The sequence below is a fragment of the Talpa occidentalis genome, unplaced genomic scaffold (assembly GCF_014898055.3).
Source record: "Talpa occidentalis isolate TD23 unplaced genomic scaffold, MPIMG_talOcc4v2.1 talOcc4.6, whole genome shotgun sequence".
Lineage (NCBI taxonomy): Eukaryota > Metazoa > Chordata > Mammalia > Eulipotyphla > Talpidae > Talpa > Talpa occidentalis.
The window spans coordinates 95,175,882-95,195,294 of record NW_023604972.1 but is presented as its reverse complement, the minus strand read 5'-3'; the positions used below and the strand labels follow the sequence as shown (position 1 = coordinate 95,195,294).

Genomic DNA, 19,413 nt, shown 5'->3' with positions numbered 1-19,413 from the left:
AAGTGAATGTTTAAATTCTTCATTCAAAAATAAAAATGAAATGACAGTTCTAAGGCTTAACTCTAAATTATGAATTATATTGATCTTGTAAACACTCCAACTCATTTAACAATACTTACAACAAAGTAGATGTATAATAGAAATAGAAGGCAGCCTTTACACTTAGAAATAGGCAAGTTACAACTTTTTAAAAGGCAATTTGTCACTAGATCTGACTTTTGAAAGTTTTAGTTAGAACTGCTATGGCCAAAGGATTAACTGCAAAATAAAAAGAGGAAGAAGAATACTTTTAAATGCTCCTCAATTTCAAAATGGTTATTTTATTCTTAATGGAAGCATGTAGGTAGTTCAGCAGCATCAAGGAACACTGTGTGCTCTGAAGCACATTTGGACAGGATCTGCCCTTCTGACAATTTTTGTAACTACTGAAAATTGTTAAGGTTTCATTCTACCAAAATTAATTTTATTATTAATATGTCTATAGTTATTACTATAGTTAGAAACCTGTAGTTATCCTTCCTATAACTATGCACAACAAAGAGAGCTTGTTTTTAAAATGATACTGTAATTCTTAATCACAATAAAGCATTTGAATCAGTTGTCTTATAAAGGCTCACAATATAATTAATTGGCAGCCTGTTCACTTATCTGTACAATTCATCAGAGTAATTCAGTGACTAGAGCAGGAGCTGAAAATGTAAAAATTATGAAAGTGACTTACTGAGATTAAATATTCTTTATAAATAATTCAAAATTTTACACACCAAAAAATTGGAAAATGTGTACCTTATAGCCTTCAAGATTTTGTGCCGCTAACCAGGTAATTTTCTGTGGGGGAAAAAAAACTTATCTGTTGGTATGTAGGTGAATGCAGTTAACTATGACACTAAGGAACTAGTGTGAGTGGCTTCAGCCGGCAAGTCCCTTCCTGGCCCCCCACTCACATCCCCCAGTCACAGTTCCCTATTAGGATTGTAGTCATGAACTCTCAGGGTGAATATAGCCCTCAAATTAGAACCAGAGACACTGGATTGGTTTTCTGAAGGTCAAAAAAAAGAACAAGACTGTACCGCAAAAGCAAAAGTACCAATATCTTAGCAAAGATCCCATGGTATTTCCCAAAATATTTACTAGTAGCATTCAGAGCCACTCTCAACATACACCGTATGGCTATTTATTTTACTGGAGTTCAAAGAGATGTTTCTTTAGAAAGCACATTGACTGTCTGTTGTATTCATTAATCAAATCAGCGGTTCATGAAAGTATTTTGGAAAATGATCCCTTTTCTCTCATCCCCTTTGCTTTCCAGCCGCCTGTGTAGGGCACATCCCTTTCTGAAGTCTGTGGACATGTTTAAGTTTCGGGGACCATCTACAGTTGGGGACCGGCTTGTCTTCAATGCCATTGTCAACAACACATTTCATAACTGGTAAAGGGTACCTAGTGCCCCTAGGATACTATAAGCAAATTTAAACTCGCTCATAAATTTTTGTTTTTATTTCAGTCTGAAGGTGACATGGGAACTACTTCAAAGTAACTTCTAATTTTTTTTAAACTTCACTTAATCTTCAAAGTCTGAAAACACACTTTATCCCTCTGTTCTGCTTATAAATTCTGAGTAAATTGTGATGGGTTGGTTTCTGTCTCATAAATATAAGCTATGTCCCAGCTGGCCTGAATGGTCTTAGTTTATACTTGTCATGATCATTAACTCTTCCTTTCACTTGCAAAAGAGTTCCAGTGACTACATGGTCAACTGACTCAAATGGACCTGTCATTTATCATCATTATGTCCAAAACCCTTCAGTTATTTCTATTATTATTGATGAAAATGAATGAGAAGATTTAATTTAGTACCTTTGCTTTTTAAATGTGAAAAGAGTACTTATATTTCCTATAGAATTCCAGTGTTTGATTCTTTTTAATTACTGAACTATTGTTTTCAGGGGAAAGAAAGATTTTGGCACAAACCCTACTTCCCCATTACGAGAAAATATTCATGAATGTATATAAAGTCCCAACTGGCCTTTTTCCCACTTGGAAGTGGAAATCCTCCCAAGTGCTTATATATCACTCAGGCCCAGTGAAGTAGATTTGCACGTTGGCATAGATCTGCCGAGGGCCCTCCTTCGCTCCTCGCCTGGAGGAAGGGGTGATGGCTGCTGTGGAAGCGGCGTGTGCTCTGCTCTCTCTGCTCACGGCCTGTGTCCTCTTCTGCAGTGTGGAGGTGGGTGTGCGAGTGGAGGCCTTTGACTGTCAGGAGTGGTCTGAGGGCCGAGGTAGACACATCAACAGTGCTTTTCTCATTTACCGTGCTGTCAATGATAAGGAAGAACTGGTCACATTTCCCAGAATCAAGCCCACCTCAAAGGTCAGTTATTAGCATGTGAGGTTTGGGATCAGACCACGGAACCTGGGGGAGGCTGTGGGTACTGAGCTCTACCCTGAATCCTCTCACCAGCAGCGACCTCTGAGACCCTGCATTACAACATGAGATTGGCTTTTTCTCTTTTTTTCCAAATCACCATTCATTTGGTGGAGGTTTCAAAGACCTCACTTCTGCCCAACCTCAAGGAGTTATTTGGTGCATGTCATCATCTACGTCCCTTTACATCCAGTTCTCCAAGCTGCTCCACAATCACTAAACGATATCTTTCCCCTTGTCCTGAGGTTGCCTTATGGCAAACTTTCATCTTGTCTAAAAACAAGATAGTGAGATATTTGGATAATTCTTGTGTCAGAAATGACCACAATGACCACTTTGAAAAAAGAAAAGAAAAGAGATCTGTAAAGGCTGTGTTTTTATCCATGTACCTGCCCCTGTGGGTGATGAGGATTGTTCACGCAGAGATACCATGTCCCAATTATCACCTTCAACTGACTTAGAAGAGAGAGACTTGAAGACTGTAGCATTAAAATAAGACTTTCATTGATTTTACTTTTTTTTTCATTAAAGGATGATTTTAGAAGATACCGTGGAGCTATTGCACGCAAAAGAATTCGCCTAGGCAGGTAAGGGATATAGGTGTAAAGATTTTGTAGAACCAACTCTTATCTGATCAACTACATAACAAAGAGCCTCTCTCTGGGTCTTCATTCCCACAGAGTTCAAAGAGAAGGTCTGATGTTTTCTGATTGTGGAGGCTACTGTGATGGAAATTGTTCTTCTTAATTGTTCCACCAGTAAAAGCATCTTTTTAAAACAGATTTCAGTTCAAGAAAGTGCCATAGTTACTGTTGTATATTTAATGCAGGAAAGAAAACTGTTATTGTAACATTTTTGATTTTTTTTCCAGAAAATATTTTATTTCCCACAAAGAAGTGGTTCCACTCTGTGTACACTGGGATGTAAGCAACCAGGTGAGTTTTATGTCTTGGAGCTCTTCCTGTAAAGATCACATTATTACGAAAACAAAAATCCCCTTGTTTAACTGCTGTGAGTTGTGCCTACATACACTAGGTGAAAGGTGCATTCTATCACCAGTCATTCCAAGACGAGACAAAACCAAGTTAAAAGCTGGTTGTGCACAATGACATACCCACTAGTTTGCATTTTTCAACACAACAAAGTATAGACATGTTAATGTTTTACACCCTAAAACATAAAGAGAAATCCAAGTTTACTTATTACATGTGGATTACAAGTCATAATGAAGGATAATCTTGTCTTTACTCAGTACACCACTGAAAGTAATACTAATTTGCTAATAAGCATCTAGGCCTCCCATCACCTAGTCTGAATTTTGAATCACACATTCAAGACAGAAATTATGTTACCTGTAGGGGCCTCCCTGGTGGTGCAAGCAGTTGGGTGCCGCACTGCAGCGCGGGTTCAATCCCAGCCGGCTGGCAAGATTCCCACAAGGTGAAGCAGACCTCTCCTGTCTCGCCCGCTGCTCCTCCTCTCAGCAGTGTATTTCTTCAGTCTACCTGTTGTGTTCCCAGCTCTGTCTCCAGTGAATCCTCTCACCCTCCTGCGCATCTGACCTGTACCCCAGTTCTTGTATAAAAATAAATAAATCTTTAAAAAAGAAGAAAAAAGAAATTATGTTACCTGTAGCCTAGTTCACTTCCGCTGTAACAGCACCCATTTTCTAAGTAGAAAACATTTGATCACACATCTATGCACTGAACTCAGAGCTTACAAAATATTTCTATTTTAGGAATTCCTGAGTAATAGTAACGTGGAAGCTCTCAAAAAGTTAGCAGCCAAAAGTGGTTGGGAGGTTACCAGCCCTGGGGAAAAGGTAGGCAACAATCCATTGTCTTCGTAATTGGAAGTTGCTGTGATGGTTCGTGGTGGTCCTGTTTCTACTGATCTTTTCAAGGTGAAAAATCTTTCTGGGAAATTTTCTAAGCGTCCAATATTTTTCCACTCCTGTCTCTATACTCCATGCTGACTTGGGGTTCTTCAAACACACTCTCATATTCCTACCTCTGACCTTAGTTCTCATATTCCACCTCTCTCTCCTCCCCACCATCTGCTCTAGTGCTACCTGCTATTCAAGACCCAGGACAAATGCTTCTCCTTGAAGACACTCTTAATCACCCCTGGCTGAAGGAACTTCTCCCTTCAGGAACTCCTATAGCAATTACTTCTTTAAAGCCATTTTTTCAATTAATTATACACTATTTTGTGCCATTTCTTCCACAACTATGTGAAACTAGTATTTAATTCCTACATAATACAAAACAGTCTTATTCTCTAACATTATAAACTTCTTGCGAAAAAACAGCTTGTCCTGATTTGTATCTTAGCACCTTTTTTAATTTTTTGTTTTTTAATATATTTTTTTACATCATTGTTCATTTTTAAACAATGTTTGCTTCTCCTCCCAACCCTGCCCCGCCTCAGGTGTAGTGCCCATAGAATTCCCGTAGCACCTTTTACAAGGTTTGCCTGTCACCAAATTTAAGTCAATGTATATCATTTGGATTTTAATTTTGTTTCAGAGGTGTATTAGGAAACTCTTTGAAGCTGACGCCCACACTAACTAGACTGCAAACTCTCTGAAAGCCATTTCGCTCACTACTCTAGTCCCAGACCACAGCAGCGCCTGGCATTAAGGACATGCACAGCAATGCCAGAAATATATGTTCACAGTTCATTGAGAACTGTTTTTCATCATCAACGAAGCAGCAACCTCTAAAATAGGGTGAACATACGTCCTGGTTTTCTTGGGACAGGCCTAGTTGTCCCATCATTACTGGTAGTCCCATTGTACTTACTAACAGATCCTCAGTGTTGCAGTTTGGTCACCTTACCCTGAAATCAAATTCAGATGCTACTTCATCAATTCTCTTCAGTTTTGACCTCCTCTGCTTTGTTTTAGGTTGTTTGCTTTTATTATGTCTTGTCATCATTTTTTAATCTTTTCAGGGTCCTCCTTACCCTCTACGGATCCAGTCAGTTTCATCTTTATTTGGTTTAGAGATGCAGACACCCAGATTTAACATAACATAACCAAGTCTGTTTCTCTTCATCCCTCATAAAAGATGCTTCAAGACTGTTTTCTTTTACTAAGATGAAATCTGCTTCTTCAAGACTGTTTTCTTTTACTAAGATGAAATATGCTTCTTGCATCACTGCTGGTATCTGAGCATTCATAAGCAGCATTTGAGTTGGTTACAAATGGGATTTAACTTATATTCTTCTATGAAAGGGAACTCATTTTCTTGGAGAATTAGTCTTAGAGAAATTTTCACTAAAAAAAGCTGGGATTTTCTAAACCTGTTGGATTTAAAGAGAGCCAACAACAACCACTGTCTCCTCATCTGCTTTGTCTGCATCAATAGCATTGATTCTGATGGCAGAGCAATGAGGAATTTCTGCTACCTTCATCTTCTGGGAGAAGAATCAAAATATCATTCACACATCCAATACTACATAGGGCATTGGATAAATAAACCTAGTGGTTTGTAAGGGCAGAATCTAGCTGTAGCTACTGAGCTTAATGTTTGCTCTGGCTCTAGGATGGGGAACAGCTTCCTGGAGAAGAGCTGTGATAATTTCCTAGGGCTGCCACAGCAATCTGACAAATTAGGTGGCTTAAACAACAGATATGTATGGTCTCTGTGTTAAGGAAGTGGAAGTCTGAGATCAAGGTGTTGACAGACCTGGTTCCTTTGGAGACAGTATGAGAGAATCTGTGCCAGGCCTCTCTTCTAGCTTCTGGTGGTTTGCTGGCAAGTTTTGACATTCCTTGGGTTGTAGATGCATCATGTGGTCTCTGCCCTCATCTTCATGTGGTGTTCTTCCAGTGTGTATGTCTATGTCCAAATTTCCCCTTTATATAATGATACAGGCCATATTGAATTAGAGGCCTTTCATCTTAACTTAATATCAACAATGACCTGATTTCCAACTAAGGTCATATTCTGAGGTTATGAAGTTTAGGATTTTAACTTATGAATGGAAGAGGTGGGAGACACAATTCAACTCTTTTTTCCCCAGGAAATCTCGGTTTAATGTTGTTAAGAGTCTTATGGTAGCCTAGCTCTTGGGGTTTGTTTGTTTTATTGAAGTAACATGGGTTTTTATTGCTGTATATGATTCAGAGGTATAGGATTCTACCTCTTCAGATATATGTTACCATACCACCACCACCACCAAGGTACCTATAATTCTGCCCTTAATAACTGCTCAGCCCAATATTATATCCCACTCTACCCATGGATGACCATGACTGCCCCATGGCCAGAATCTGACCAAGGTTATGGAATTCACCCTGGCCACCTTTCCTTGCCTGCTCTGACATTATGGAGTGCCAGTAGGCTGAGTTAGAGTCACAAGGCCACCAAACTTTACTAAGGTGACCTCCCTCTGGACTTACACCCATGGATTGCTTCTACTCCTGCTATCGAGGAGGCAAAGTCAGGCATGGCCATGCTGGGGTGAGACTCAGCAACTACCCAGAGCCCCACTGATGATTTTCTTTCTGTTTGCTAAATACCCAGTTTAACTCATATCCTCCTTTGCAGACTGGATTTAAAGATAGGCTTGTTACTAAGATCAGTTGAAGAGGCAAAACTGCATAAGCAAAGTGTCACTATGACACTGGTTTTAGTCAGTTTCTCATTTCTGCATTCTCTTTTTAAAGATATAAAGACTTTCTCCCTAACAGTGTGATTTTTCCATCTGCTTGATTACTGCAGTGAAGTCTTAACCCTATGTTTGTTTGTCTTCTCATAGCTTGTTGCTATGGGAATGGTTAGAAGACAGCAAATTTCAATACTACTTTCAAAGCATCCTGAAAGACAGTGAGAAAATGGACAGGATAGAAATGTGCTTTTAGCTAAACACTTATCTCCTATTACTAGCAAAAGCAAAGGAGAAGGAGAGTTCAGAGGAAAGAGGGATACATAAATATTTAAGTATATGTCAAATGGTTCCTAAAACAGGTCTTATCTAAGGAATAAGCATTAGAATACAGGCATTGGCCTCCCAGAAGGATGAGCCCTTGTGATTCACAAATGGAAGAATGCTTTGTGCTGAAGAAATATGGTGCTTCAGGGACCCTGTTGAGGGTGTGAGTTGGTTCTGGAGGTGGTTGGCTAGCTTGCTGGCTCCCCCTGGGCTACTTGAAGGCATGCCTGACATCCTAGGAAAATGCCCTAAGGTATACAGCCTGACTCCAAGAGCTCTGCGGGGAGATGAGGCACTGACTTGCCTAGCAGCCTGGTGATATCTTCTTTGCTCCTGGGGAGAGTCAGGGAAATATCATAAAAAGAAATAGAAAAGCTATGTTCTTCATTTGTTATGAGAAAAACTACAGCATAATAATTAAATAAGCTACTCTTATATCAGGTTTTTTTTGGAGGACACAGGGGTTTAGCATCCTGGCCAGAGCTCTAGATGTGCAAGTATTTGAAGTGAAATTACTATCATCATTTCACTTCATTGTTATCAACCTATCAACATATATATTTATGGTTTTTAAAGTAAACATCAATTCTTAGGTAATTTTTTTATTACCTTTTAGATAAAAATATATACTCTGGAAGAACACGATATTTTATCCATTTGGGTTGAAAAGCATGTGGAAAAACCAGCACACTTGGCTTATCATCTCTTATCTGACTTTACGAAGAGACCTTTGTGGGACCCCCACTATGTGTAAGACAAATTTGATTTTTTTCATAACCAACCCTTACATCAAGTAAAAGATTACCTCTGCATTTCAGTCCATCTCCACTGTACCATATGACTGATTTTTTTAATTAATTAAAGAATATTTTTAAAACTTGCTCTACATAGGAACTGTATCAGGTACTATTTGCAACATAATAACAACCATTATAATAATTTATCAACTGTATTGAGTGGACAAACTTGGTTGATAGGTTACCCATATCTGTCAGCCTACCAATAACTTTTCAAACCTGATATTATTCCAGTTTAACAAAAGAGAGGTTCCAAAATTGACAAAATTTGTACAAACAGTAAAGTAATAGAACTGGAACCCAGGTCTGCCAGTCTCTTAATTCCACACTCCCATACTGCAATAACAATCCCATTGCCCTTGAGGAAGTGACTATCTAATTGTTCTTCCCACTTCCCATCCTTGACATTTAATTAGCAGATCCTTTTTTTTCTGTGAAGCAGCACTCCCTGATGAGAAGCTTTGAGAGGAAGCTGTATGAATACTGAGGTGAAAGGCAGCCTTCCCTTTCTCCATGATCACGTCCACTCTCTTACTTCCATTACTTCCCGTCTCCTGCATCCCTAATTCAATCTCCCCGAAATCCCCTCATTTCCTAGAATTCTGAGCTATGCACTTTGTCAACTGCCCTGACAGGGACTGACTGCACTCAGGCTACACCCCTTCCTCCAAGGAATCCCAACTCCTGGGCTACAGCACTCATGGCCTCTAGACATCTTGCTAAAAGAAAAGGATTGGTAAGATGAGCTTCCTATTATATTAAGCATTACTATTTACTTCTTATTGAGGTACAGGTTCCACTTTAAAACATTTAAACCTCACATGGTTAATATAACATAATAAACAATTTAATACCACTCAAGTGTGGCATCTTTGGGGTCATGTGTTACATTTGCATAGATATTAGAATGAAAAGTCCTAGTTAACACTATCACAATAAAACACTCCAAGAACAGAAAACACTTCATGATTTTCTCTCATCAATATTTGTAGTTATTATTTAAGTATAAAGCTTTTAAGCAAGAACAATGCCTAAACTTTGGTATTAATTCTTTTTAAATTTTTTTTCCCACTACTTTTTCTATCACCTGACATTCCAGCCAAATTGAATGAATGAGTGAATTCTACTGAACTTTCTTTTCCTGTGCATGTACTATGGCTTAGGCAGTATGGTAAATGTTTCACTTAACACTCACAATAACCCCACAGGTATTATTATCTACATTTTACAGATGAAAAAATAAGTGACTTGCCCAACATAACATAGCTGCTAAGTGGTAATCTGGGATTCAAATTCAAGTTATTTGACTCCAAACTTAGTGCTCTTGCCAACATATCATATTCATTTTCCTAAGAGTCCTTTTTGGAGTTCTTCATCTAATTCACTTGTCTTCAAAATATTACTTGATTCTAGAGAAAAACAATTTTGTGGAAAATAAGTACTTTTCTGTGAAGTGTTGAGGACAATGATCTTTGAATCAGATAGTTACTGTTCTCACCATCACAGGCAGAAATATTCCTTCGGACCAAACAACTCTTTCTAAAAACAGTCTGAGAAACAATGCTGGCCTTAGGGGGATGGTTATGTGAGCAGAAGGGTGAATGTGGACACCAATAATGAAGTTAAGAAAACAAAAGTATTAAGTGCCTTATTTTAGCATGTGAAAAGGTGCAGCCTTTCTTTCACTGTTCTGTTTACTTAGGTCCTGTGAGGTCATAGACTGGGTGAGTGAAGATGATCAGATATATTATATCACATGTCCGAATGTGAATGATGAAAAACCCAAAGACTTGGTAATACTTGTATCACAACGAAGACCTATCAAAGATGGGTGAGTATATGCAATCCAAGTATTATAGCAATGTTTTATAATACAGAATGGGGAAAAAAGTTAAGAAAATAAGGAAGTCAATGTAGGCATTTCTGGTCTTGAATGATGTTCATCTGAATTTGTTATGCACAGACCTTTAGTTATCATTAAAAAAAAAAAAAAGATCAGTGTTTGCTTCGGCAGTACATATACCAAAATTGGACCGATACAGAGATTAGCATGGCCCCTGAGCAAAGATGACACACAAATTCATGAAGCATTCATATTTTTAATCAATCAGTTTAGTAAAGTAGCAGGATACAAAATCAACACACAAAAATCAGTAGCCTTCCTATACACAAACAATAAATCTGAAGAAGAAGAAATTAAAAAAATCCCTTTTATTATTGAAACAAAAAAAAAATCAAATACTTGGAAATAAATCTAACAAAAGAGGAGAAGGACCTATACAAAAAAACTATAAAACACTGTTAAAAGAAATAGAAGACGACACAAAGAAATGGAAAGACATCCCCTGCTCATGGATTGGAAGAATTAATATTATCAAAATGGCCAATCTACCAAAAGCAATTTACAGATTCAATGCTATTCCAATAAAAATTTCAATGACTTTCTTCAAAGAAATAGATGAAATATTGATGAAATATTGAACAAATATTGATGAAATTCATATGGAGCCACCAAAAACCCAAATAATCAAAGCTCTCCTGAAAAAAAAGGAAATCCCAGATTTCAACTATACTACAAAGCCATAATAATCAAAACTGCATGGTATTGGAACAAGAATAGACACACGGACCAATGGAACTGAATAAAAAATCCAGAAATAAACCCACAGATTTATGGTGAACTAATCTTTGGCAAAGGAGCAAAGAATATGCAATGGAGCAAAGAAAGTTTGTTCAATAAATGGTGCTGGGAGAACTGGGTCGCTACATGCAAAAGAATGAAGCTTGACTACCACCTCACACCATGCACAAAAACCAACTCAAAATGGATTAAAGAACTAGACATAAGACCTGAAGCCATAAAATACATAGAAGAAAATATAGACGAAACACTACATGACATGCACCTCAGCAACATCTTTAAAGACTCATCACCTTAAGCAGTGATAGCTAAGGCAAAGATAAACAGCTGGGACTACATCAAATTAAAGAGTTTCTGTACAGCAAAAGAGAGTAACCAAAACAAAGAGACACCCCACTGACTGGGAAAAAAAAATTGCACACAACACCAATGATAAAGGACTGATCACAAAAATCTACAAAGAGCTGACGAGACTCAACAAAAACAAAGTGAATAATCCAGTCAAAAAAATGGGCAGAAGAGCTAAAAAGGAAGTTCTCCAAATAGGAAATGCAAATGGCCAACAGGCATATGAAAAAATGCTCAGCATCACTTGTAATCAGGGAAATGCAAATCAAAACTACACCAATGAGAATGGCACATATTAAAAAAACTAGGTACAACAAATGTTGGCAAGAATGTGGAGAGAAAGGAACTCTCCTGCACTGCTGGTGGGAGTGCAAACTATGGAAAGCTGTGTGGAGATTCCTCAACCTGCTAAAGATGGAGCTTCCATAAGATCCAGCAATTCCACTCCTAGGTATTTACCCAAAGGACACAGAAACATTAATTCAAAAGGGCACCTGCATCCCTATGTTTACAGCAGCACTATTTACAATAGCTAAGCTATGGAAACAACCCAAATAACCAAAAACAGATGACTGGATCAAGAAGATGTGGTATATATACACAATGGAATATTACTCAGCAAGCAAAATAGATAAACTCATGCAATTTTCAGCAACATGGATGGAGCTGGAAGGGATTATGCTCAGCAAAATAAGCCAGAAAGAAAAAGAAAAATACTGGATGGTCTCACTCATAGCAAGAATTTAGAAAACCTAAGTAAGGGACCAGGAAAAAGACTAATTATAGCAAAGTAAAAATCAAAATCAACAAGCAACTATAAACCAGAGACACACTGCGGGGAGGCGGGGGAAGAGGAGGAGGGATGAGGGTCAAAATAAGGAGGGGTGGGAATTGTATGGGGAATATAACCAAGATGAAAATGCATACATTGTGCAAAAATGAAAAATGATGTAAAAAATATATAAAATAAAATAAAAAAATATCAACAATCATCTATTAAGTGCCAGCCATGCACAAACAGCCAAAGATGCCAAAAGCAGTTCCCTTGTCTTTTACTCTATGCCCATTATTAGTAAAAATGTGGTGAAAGTTGAATAAAACACCAGGAATAGGTTGAGAAAATGCAAGGGCTTGACTGTACTAGACATACAAAATGGCTGGCTGTCAGTTAGGGCTGTGGATCAGCATCTGTCCATGACTTCTCTATGGGCACTGGACTTCTTGGGGCACAATGTCTAGGTTCTAAGGGGAAGTATCCCAAGAATAAGTCTTCAAAGAGACAAGAAGTGGAGGCTGCCAGGATAGCTGAGGTCTACACCTGGAACTGGCTAGTAGTAGTTACTGTGTCAAAGCTGGTCCATAGACGTAATCACGCACATACATGAATATTAACACACTTGGATCTTCAGGGTCCTACCATTTATTATGGCAAAAGATACTAGAAATAAATTGAAGGGCCATCTTATAAATTATGGTAGAGCCAATAATACAGCTGTGCCATCATTAAAAAGGATAAGACCTTCCCTTTGCCCTCCAGCTGCGGCAGCTGCAGCTGGACCTCGAGCTAGACGACCGGCCTCAGCTACCAGCGGAACGGCAGCGGCCGCCACCCTCAGAAGACCAACAGATCACCTCTTCCCACGTCCTCGCTATGGCATCCTACAGACCGAGCTGCCCGCGGACAATGTGTATTCTTCCATCATATGCTGACCTTGGCAAAGCTGCCAGTGATATTTTCAACAAAGAATTTGGTTTTGGGTTGGTGAAACTGGATGTGAAAACAAAGTCATGCAGTGGTGAGGAATTCTCAACATCTGGTTCATCTAATACAGACACTGGTAAAGTTACTGGGACGTTGGAGACCAAATATAAGTGGTGTGAGTATGGTCTGACTTTCACAGAGAAATGGAACACTGATAACACTCTGGGAACAGAAATTGCTATTGAAGACCAGATCTGTCAAGGTTTGAAGTTGACATTTGATACCACTTTTTCACCAAACACAGGAAAGAAAAGTGGTAAAATCAAGTCTTCTTACAAGAGAGAGTGTATAAACCTTGGTTGTGATGTTGACTTTGATTTTGCTGGACCTGCAATCCATGGTTCAGCTGTCTTTGGTTATGAGGGCTGGCTTGCTGGGTACCAGATGACCTTTGATAGTGCCAAATTGAAGCTGACAAGGAATAATTGCAGTAGGCTACAGGACTGGGGACTTCCAGCTACACACTAATGTTAATGATGGGACAGAATTTGGAGGATCAATTTATCAGAAAGTATGTGAAGATCTTGATACTTCAGTAAACCTTGCTTGGACATCAGGTACCAACTGCACTCACTTTGGTATTGCAGCTAATATCAGCTGGATCCCACTGCTTCTATTTCTGCAAAAGTCAACAATTCTAGTTTAATTGGAGTGGGCTACACTCAGACTCTGAGGCCTGGTGTGAAGCTTACACTGTCTGCTCTGGTAGATGGGAAGAGCATTAATGCTGGAGGCTACAAACTTGGCCTTGCCCTGGAGCTGGAGGCTTAATCCAGCTAAAAGAAACCTCTGAGATTTTATATCAGAAGATTTGGCCTTAATGTATTTCCGGTGTGACCAGCAGGCGCTCTCCCCTCTCCACTTTCCTGCCCCCACCCTCCATGAAGGTGATCAAAAACAAAGGATGATCTACAAACAAGAGCTGTATTTTAAATATTTAGACAGTTACTTGTTAGCTGGTTTCTAGTTGGATTGGGTATCTAGTTACCAATGCTGCAGAAGAGCAGTCACCTATACATTATTTAAATGTATTTAACTGTTAAATGCGCTACCCACCAATAATGAAATAGACCTTTATGAAAACTGTAAAAATAAATAAATAAATAATAAAAAGGATAAGAGCACTATAGAGGTACTAATATAGAAATACTTCCAAGGAATTAATGTTAGATGAAAAATCAAAATGTAGGCCCAATATTCATAAAATGATAATATTTCTGTGGAAGTCAATATATATGTATTTTCTTATATTCATTCACAGAAGGTAAAGGTATGGAACAATATAGAACAAAATGTTAAAAGTAATCATCCTAGGATAGAAGTGGATTGTGGTTACGGTAGACTGAAGAAGACTTCTATTGTTAGTCTGTAGGGTTCTCTATAGTTGGTAAGACAACGGGTATGTTTTTAAATCAAAAAACGAGAAGAGACTGAAATTATGACACATTAGGGTACAATGAAACCAGTTTGACTGCATCTTTGTGTAATTATGCCAAGTGTATTAAATCTCAGGCAGAACACACCCATGGCTTTTTATTTCCTCTGCCTGAATATAGGGATTATTTTCTAATGCAAACTACTCATCTAGAAGATGAATGGGTCTCCATAGTTTCACTTCCGCCTACATAGATACATCGTTTTAAATCTAGGAACCTGTTTTTTAACAATTCTTCTTCACTTCTCAAAAAGAACTTAGAAAATATCCTTTTATCTTTTAGGAACATTTTCACAGTGGCAATGAAGTCAATTATTCTGCCATCAGTCCCACCTTCTCCACAGTACATCAGAAGTGAAATCATATGTGCTGGATTTCTCATCCACGCTATTGACAGCAGTTCATGCACTGTAAGTTTGATGAAACATCTGCAGATTAATTTGCTCCTACAGAGATTGAAAATTCATTTACCCCAATTTCCTAATTAACTGTAAATCTATAATGTGTGTTCACACATTGGGAATCCTAAGGTCATCCTTTCAGAGCCATTCCAGAAGGTGCCCAGGAGATCAGGGTCATAGCCTCCCTTACAAGATTCAGATCCCCCTTTCAAAAAGCTCCGAGTCAGTAAGAAATTAAAATATTGTATTTTCTTTTTGAAACAGGTGTCTTACTTTAACCAGATTTCTGCTAGCCTCTTTCCTTACTTTGCTGGAAATCTTGGTGGCTGGTCAAAGTCCATTGAAGAGACAGCAGCCTCCTGTATACAATTTATAGAGAATGATGGGTTGATAAGAACATTAAATGATAAACTTCCAACTGCCATAATTTAATTTCCCACTTTTTCCAAAAAGAACCCTTAGCGATGACGTTTGCAAGCTTTTGGGACACAAAATAATTTGATCAGCCTAAGCGAAATACAGTTAGGAAGAGGTTAAGAAACAAATGGCATCTCAAGTCAAATAACAAGTGATTTGGGCTGGAATTAAAGAGCTTAAAACTATTTTTGATCATCTCCTAGGGGCACAGGCAATAGAAAATTGCCCATATGCAGTATTTTGTATTCTGTAAAATGGTAGAAATTTAGTTTAAATGATCATAAACATTTTGAGGTTGCAGAAGTAAAATGTGCTCTGTTCAAAATTTTATAAAATTTAATAAAATAAAAAATGTAAGTTGGGGACCTCCCTGGTGGTGCAAAGGGTTAAGTCTCAGCACTGTGAAGCTATCCCTAGCCAGGGAGCTAGCCGACATAGCACAGCAGACCTCTCCTGTCTCACCAGCTGCTCCCCTCAGCTGTTTATTCCGGTAGATCTACCTGTTCTGCTCCCCACTCTGTTACTGGTGAATCTTCTTACCCCTACCCCTGACCCCTGACACCTCTGGCCCACACCCCAGCTCTTGTATGCATAAATAAATAAAATAAATCTTTTATTTTTTTATTTTTTTTTTAAAGGTTTATTTATTGATTGATTGATTGATTGATTCATACATACATACAAGCACTGGGTACAGTCAGAAGCGCGGGAGGGTGAGAGGATTCACCAGAGCCAGAGCGGGGAGCAGAGCAGGCAGAAGGACCGAAGTACACTGCTGAGGGGAGCAGCGGGCGGCAGGAGAGGTCTGCGCGCCATGTGGGACCCTCCTCCGGTGGCCGGGGAGCAGCCGGGGATCGAACCGGCGCTGCCGAGGCTGCGGGCAGCTTCGCAACCCAGCGCTCAACCGCTGCGCCACCGGGGAGGCCCTAAAATAAATCTTTTAAAAAATATATAAGTTGGGTAGTTGATTAATGCTGTAGGATTGTTCCCTGTCCAGCAGGTATCTATATGTCAGGAGCATCTGACAAGATATATTACATGTTTTACAACTTTAAATTAGGAATAGGAAGACATTAAAATATAATGGGGCCCAATCAATTTTAATAATAGGAATTACTTTGCTAGTGTCATTTAACATATATTCAAGGTGGCTGAGCAATTTAGTATCTATTGCTATATATACACACACAAAGTATCTGCAAAATGTGATATTGCAGGGAAAGAGAATATTAACTGAGCTCTTCTTTCACAGTCATTACAGTAGCACTTTATTCCTTAGACTTCAACATTCATTATTGTACTCTGTGATTTGTCTTGACTCATACGATAAAACAGTATATGTCAAGTTAGCCTCATCTGCAGGACATGCTTAAAATATTGAAGGACTTCTTCATTCGTGTTTAAAGCATTTAAGAGGCTGGGCACATTCTGCTGTTAGTTTCTCAGATCTCCAACTTTGTTCCCACTGCCTGTCCACTCACCCCAACCACTGACCCAGTCTAGGTCTAGTTGTAATAATTTTCATTAGACTCTCAGCAGTTATGCATTTATGTGAACTTTGGACTGTGCCGCAATTTTATGAATTAACCTTTACATATAATAATAATCGTGGACATTTAGATAAAATCCACTACATTCCAGAAGTAGAAAGATTTTTGAGTCTATTTTTAAGTTTTTTAAAATGGTGAAAAAATGGGTAGTAAAGGGATTAGAGTACGCTAAAATTGTGTAAGCTAAAATTTCAGAGTTCTCTTATAATTGAGACATTTTCAACAGCTGTCTGTCCTAGATTTTTTATTTTATATTTTTAAAATATTTTCCTGAATACTAATAGAAACATTGTGAGATTGATTGAAAAGAGTCATTCTAGCTGGATGACTTTTAGACAAAAGGATGTTTGTTGCCTGATGTAATTTTTAATAAAGGCAAAGTCTATACCTGCACAGATCAATCTGGGAATCACCAGCCACATGTGGATGTTACAATTAACTTAAATTAAATAAAATTTAAAAATCAGTTCTTCAGGTCACATGTGGTTAAGTGGCTTCTCTATTGGATAGTGCAGATATAGATCATTACTATCATCACAGAAGATTCTTTAGTGTTGAGCTAAAGAAAAAGGACCTATTATTTTCCCATTTTCAACCATCTTCATATCAAACAGCCCCTCCTATCTTATCTAAAGTGCTTATGAACAAAGACACAGGGCTCACCCATCTGGCTTTCTTGGCTCAGTCAGGTCTAAATTGAAGTGCTCACTATTGGAATAAAGATGTTTCAAAAAGATGTGACACAGGAAAAGACAGCAATACACTCAAGTTCTACTTAGGGCATCCCAAGAAGCTAAAAACCTATTGCCCTTAACACAACTGACTAGGCATTCATGTTACAAATTCAGCAATGACCCTTAGTTTTGCATTTCCTTTCTTACTGGAAATATAGCTGACCATACTTTCCAGAAGGCTTCCTAAAGGGACATTTGAGAAAATCCCTGTAGGCAAGGCTGAGCCATGGTGATCTCTAGATGTAGTATATTTCCTGCAGACGGACTAACAAAGACCCTTATGGGAATGTTTCTGGTACTTTCTGGGGAAAAAAAAAAACAGAGAAAATAGAGATGCCAGAATAGAGGTATAATTAAGGGGACTGAATTAAAGCTAGCCTGTTTCTGCTCTCTGTGGTGATCAAGCTTTAAGCAAATATGATTGGTCCAAGGGTAAGAAACTAGGCTGGCGCATCAGAAGTCACCTGCAAACCCTTTGAGAAGGACAGAGAAAACATAAAATTATAGTCAAGCTTCTTTTTTCCTTTGGGGTATCAAAATATCTTAAAGAACACTCAAGATTTCATGCCTTTCTTGATGATAAGAGTTTTCAAGTGCTTCTAGCAGAACTAAAACTTTGATTATGGAAAGAAAGTGATTTCTATTAATTCTTCCTGGTTTCAGTGTAACTGGGTTTCTAATCTGTATTCAGCTTTCTATCATCTTTTAAAAGAATATAGAGGGCAAATATGAAAAATGAGCAGAATATTTACTCTTTTACTCAAATATCTCATATATGTCCTCTCTCATTGTTCCGTTCATATTTTTTATGGCATATCTCAAAGATTAAACTTGAAAAATTTTATTGGTAAATTTATAGGAGTAGCTTTGAAAATATATGTTGAAAAGTGTATGTTAAGGAATAAATTTTGTGATTATAAATTATTAAAATGGAAACTATTAAGTCTCTTTATGATTTACTTCACCCATTTAAAGGTAATAAAATCTTGGGGCAGGCAGTTTCATGGGGTCTTATGGGCTGCACATACTTGTATATATGCCAGAACACAAGACATACCCATCTCCTGATCCTGAGCATTTTTGTACCTAGTTCCATAGGCAATTAGAAGTTCAAGGTGACCACACTCTGGTGTAACTACTCACTTCTGGGAGAGGTGGGGAGAGGGGACTTAACTGGATTGCTGCTTGCTATAGTATTTCCAACTCCCTCAAAGAGTGCTCAGTTCTGGGTTCCTCAGCACTGACACAAACCCACTAAGTCAACAGCATCCACAGGGGTCATCATGCCACCTTCTGGGACTTGGGAAGAAAAGAGAAGCAACAAATATTATTGCTTGCTGTGCTTTGAATAACAGTCCTTTGTTTCAAAACCAGGAATCTTAATTCTTCTATCAACATCCATGAAACAGTAGCAAGCTTAACTCATTGGTTTCATAAGAATCTCAGACCCTTCACAGTTCTTGACAGTAACCCACCTTCAGATTCAAAAGTCAGAGAAATAACAGGTGACAAATGTCTTCCTCATTTTATACAGTTTATACGATATAAAAATTATTGCTGCCACCTTTCCTTTCCTCATTTTATGACCTTTTTAGGGCCATTTGAAAATAGATTGGAAATTAATATTTGTATGATTTGTATGTATGTAATATAGCTCATTACCCCTTTAGGCCTTCCCTTCTTTCCTTACCAGCCTTTGATTCCATGGTCCATCATTATATAATCACTCCCTGGAAAACACCCATATCTCTCACCTTTCATTCAGCTGGTCTGCAAAATCACAAACATGGTTAAATTATTCAAAATGTCTCATCCATGTGAATGGAACACCTGAAAATTGTATACTGTTCTCACTTAAATTTCACACTCTTCTCACTTAAAATTTATTACCATAAATTTCAACGTGGCATTCAGGACTCTGATAATCCGACTATATTTTCTTACAGATTTGCTATTCAGTTT

At 38.2% G+C, this 19,413-nt stretch overlaps 2 protein-coding genes and 1 non-coding gene across 3 annotated transcripts in view; all 3 read left to right on the top strand.

Moving 5' to 3' along the window:
* Positions 1 to 15,182, top strand: part of ACOT12 (acyl-CoA thioesterase 12) — a 38,053-nt gene extending 22,871 nt beyond the window's left edge. Inside the window, exons 7-15 of the mRNA XM_037530168.2 lie at positions 1,310 to 1,429; positions 2,221 to 2,371; positions 2,957 to 3,012; positions 3,297 to 3,360; positions 4,164 to 4,247; positions 7,983 to 8,116; positions 9,866 to 9,994; positions 14,633 to 14,759; positions 15,015 to 15,182. Of these exons, the coding sequence (XP_037386065.1) occupies positions 1,310 to 1,429; positions 2,221 to 2,371; positions 2,957 to 3,012; positions 3,297 to 3,360; positions 4,164 to 4,247; positions 7,983 to 8,116; positions 9,866 to 9,994; positions 14,633 to 14,759; positions 15,015 to 15,182 (1,033 nt within the window). The remainder of the gene's footprint in view (positions 1 to 1,309; positions 1,430 to 2,220; positions 2,372 to 2,956; positions 3,013 to 3,296; positions 3,361 to 4,163; positions 4,248 to 7,982; positions 8,117 to 9,865; positions 9,995 to 14,632; positions 14,760 to 15,014) is intronic.
* On the top strand, positions 10,164 to 10,265 carry LOC119261486 (U6 spliceosomal RNA). The gene has a single exon (XR_005129030.1). It is a non-coding gene; the product is annotated as a U6 spliceosomal RNA (small nuclear RNA).
* On the top strand, positions 12,804 to 13,702 carry LOC119260988 (voltage-dependent anion-selective channel protein 2-like). The gene is given in 3 exon segments (XM_037530169.2): positions 12,804 to 13,339; positions 13,341 to 13,501; positions 13,504 to 13,702. Coding segments are annotated over 3 exon segments (879 nt in total). The 3' UTR covers positions 13,686 to 13,702.
* Positions 15,183 to 19,413: the final 4,231 nt, after the last annotated feature.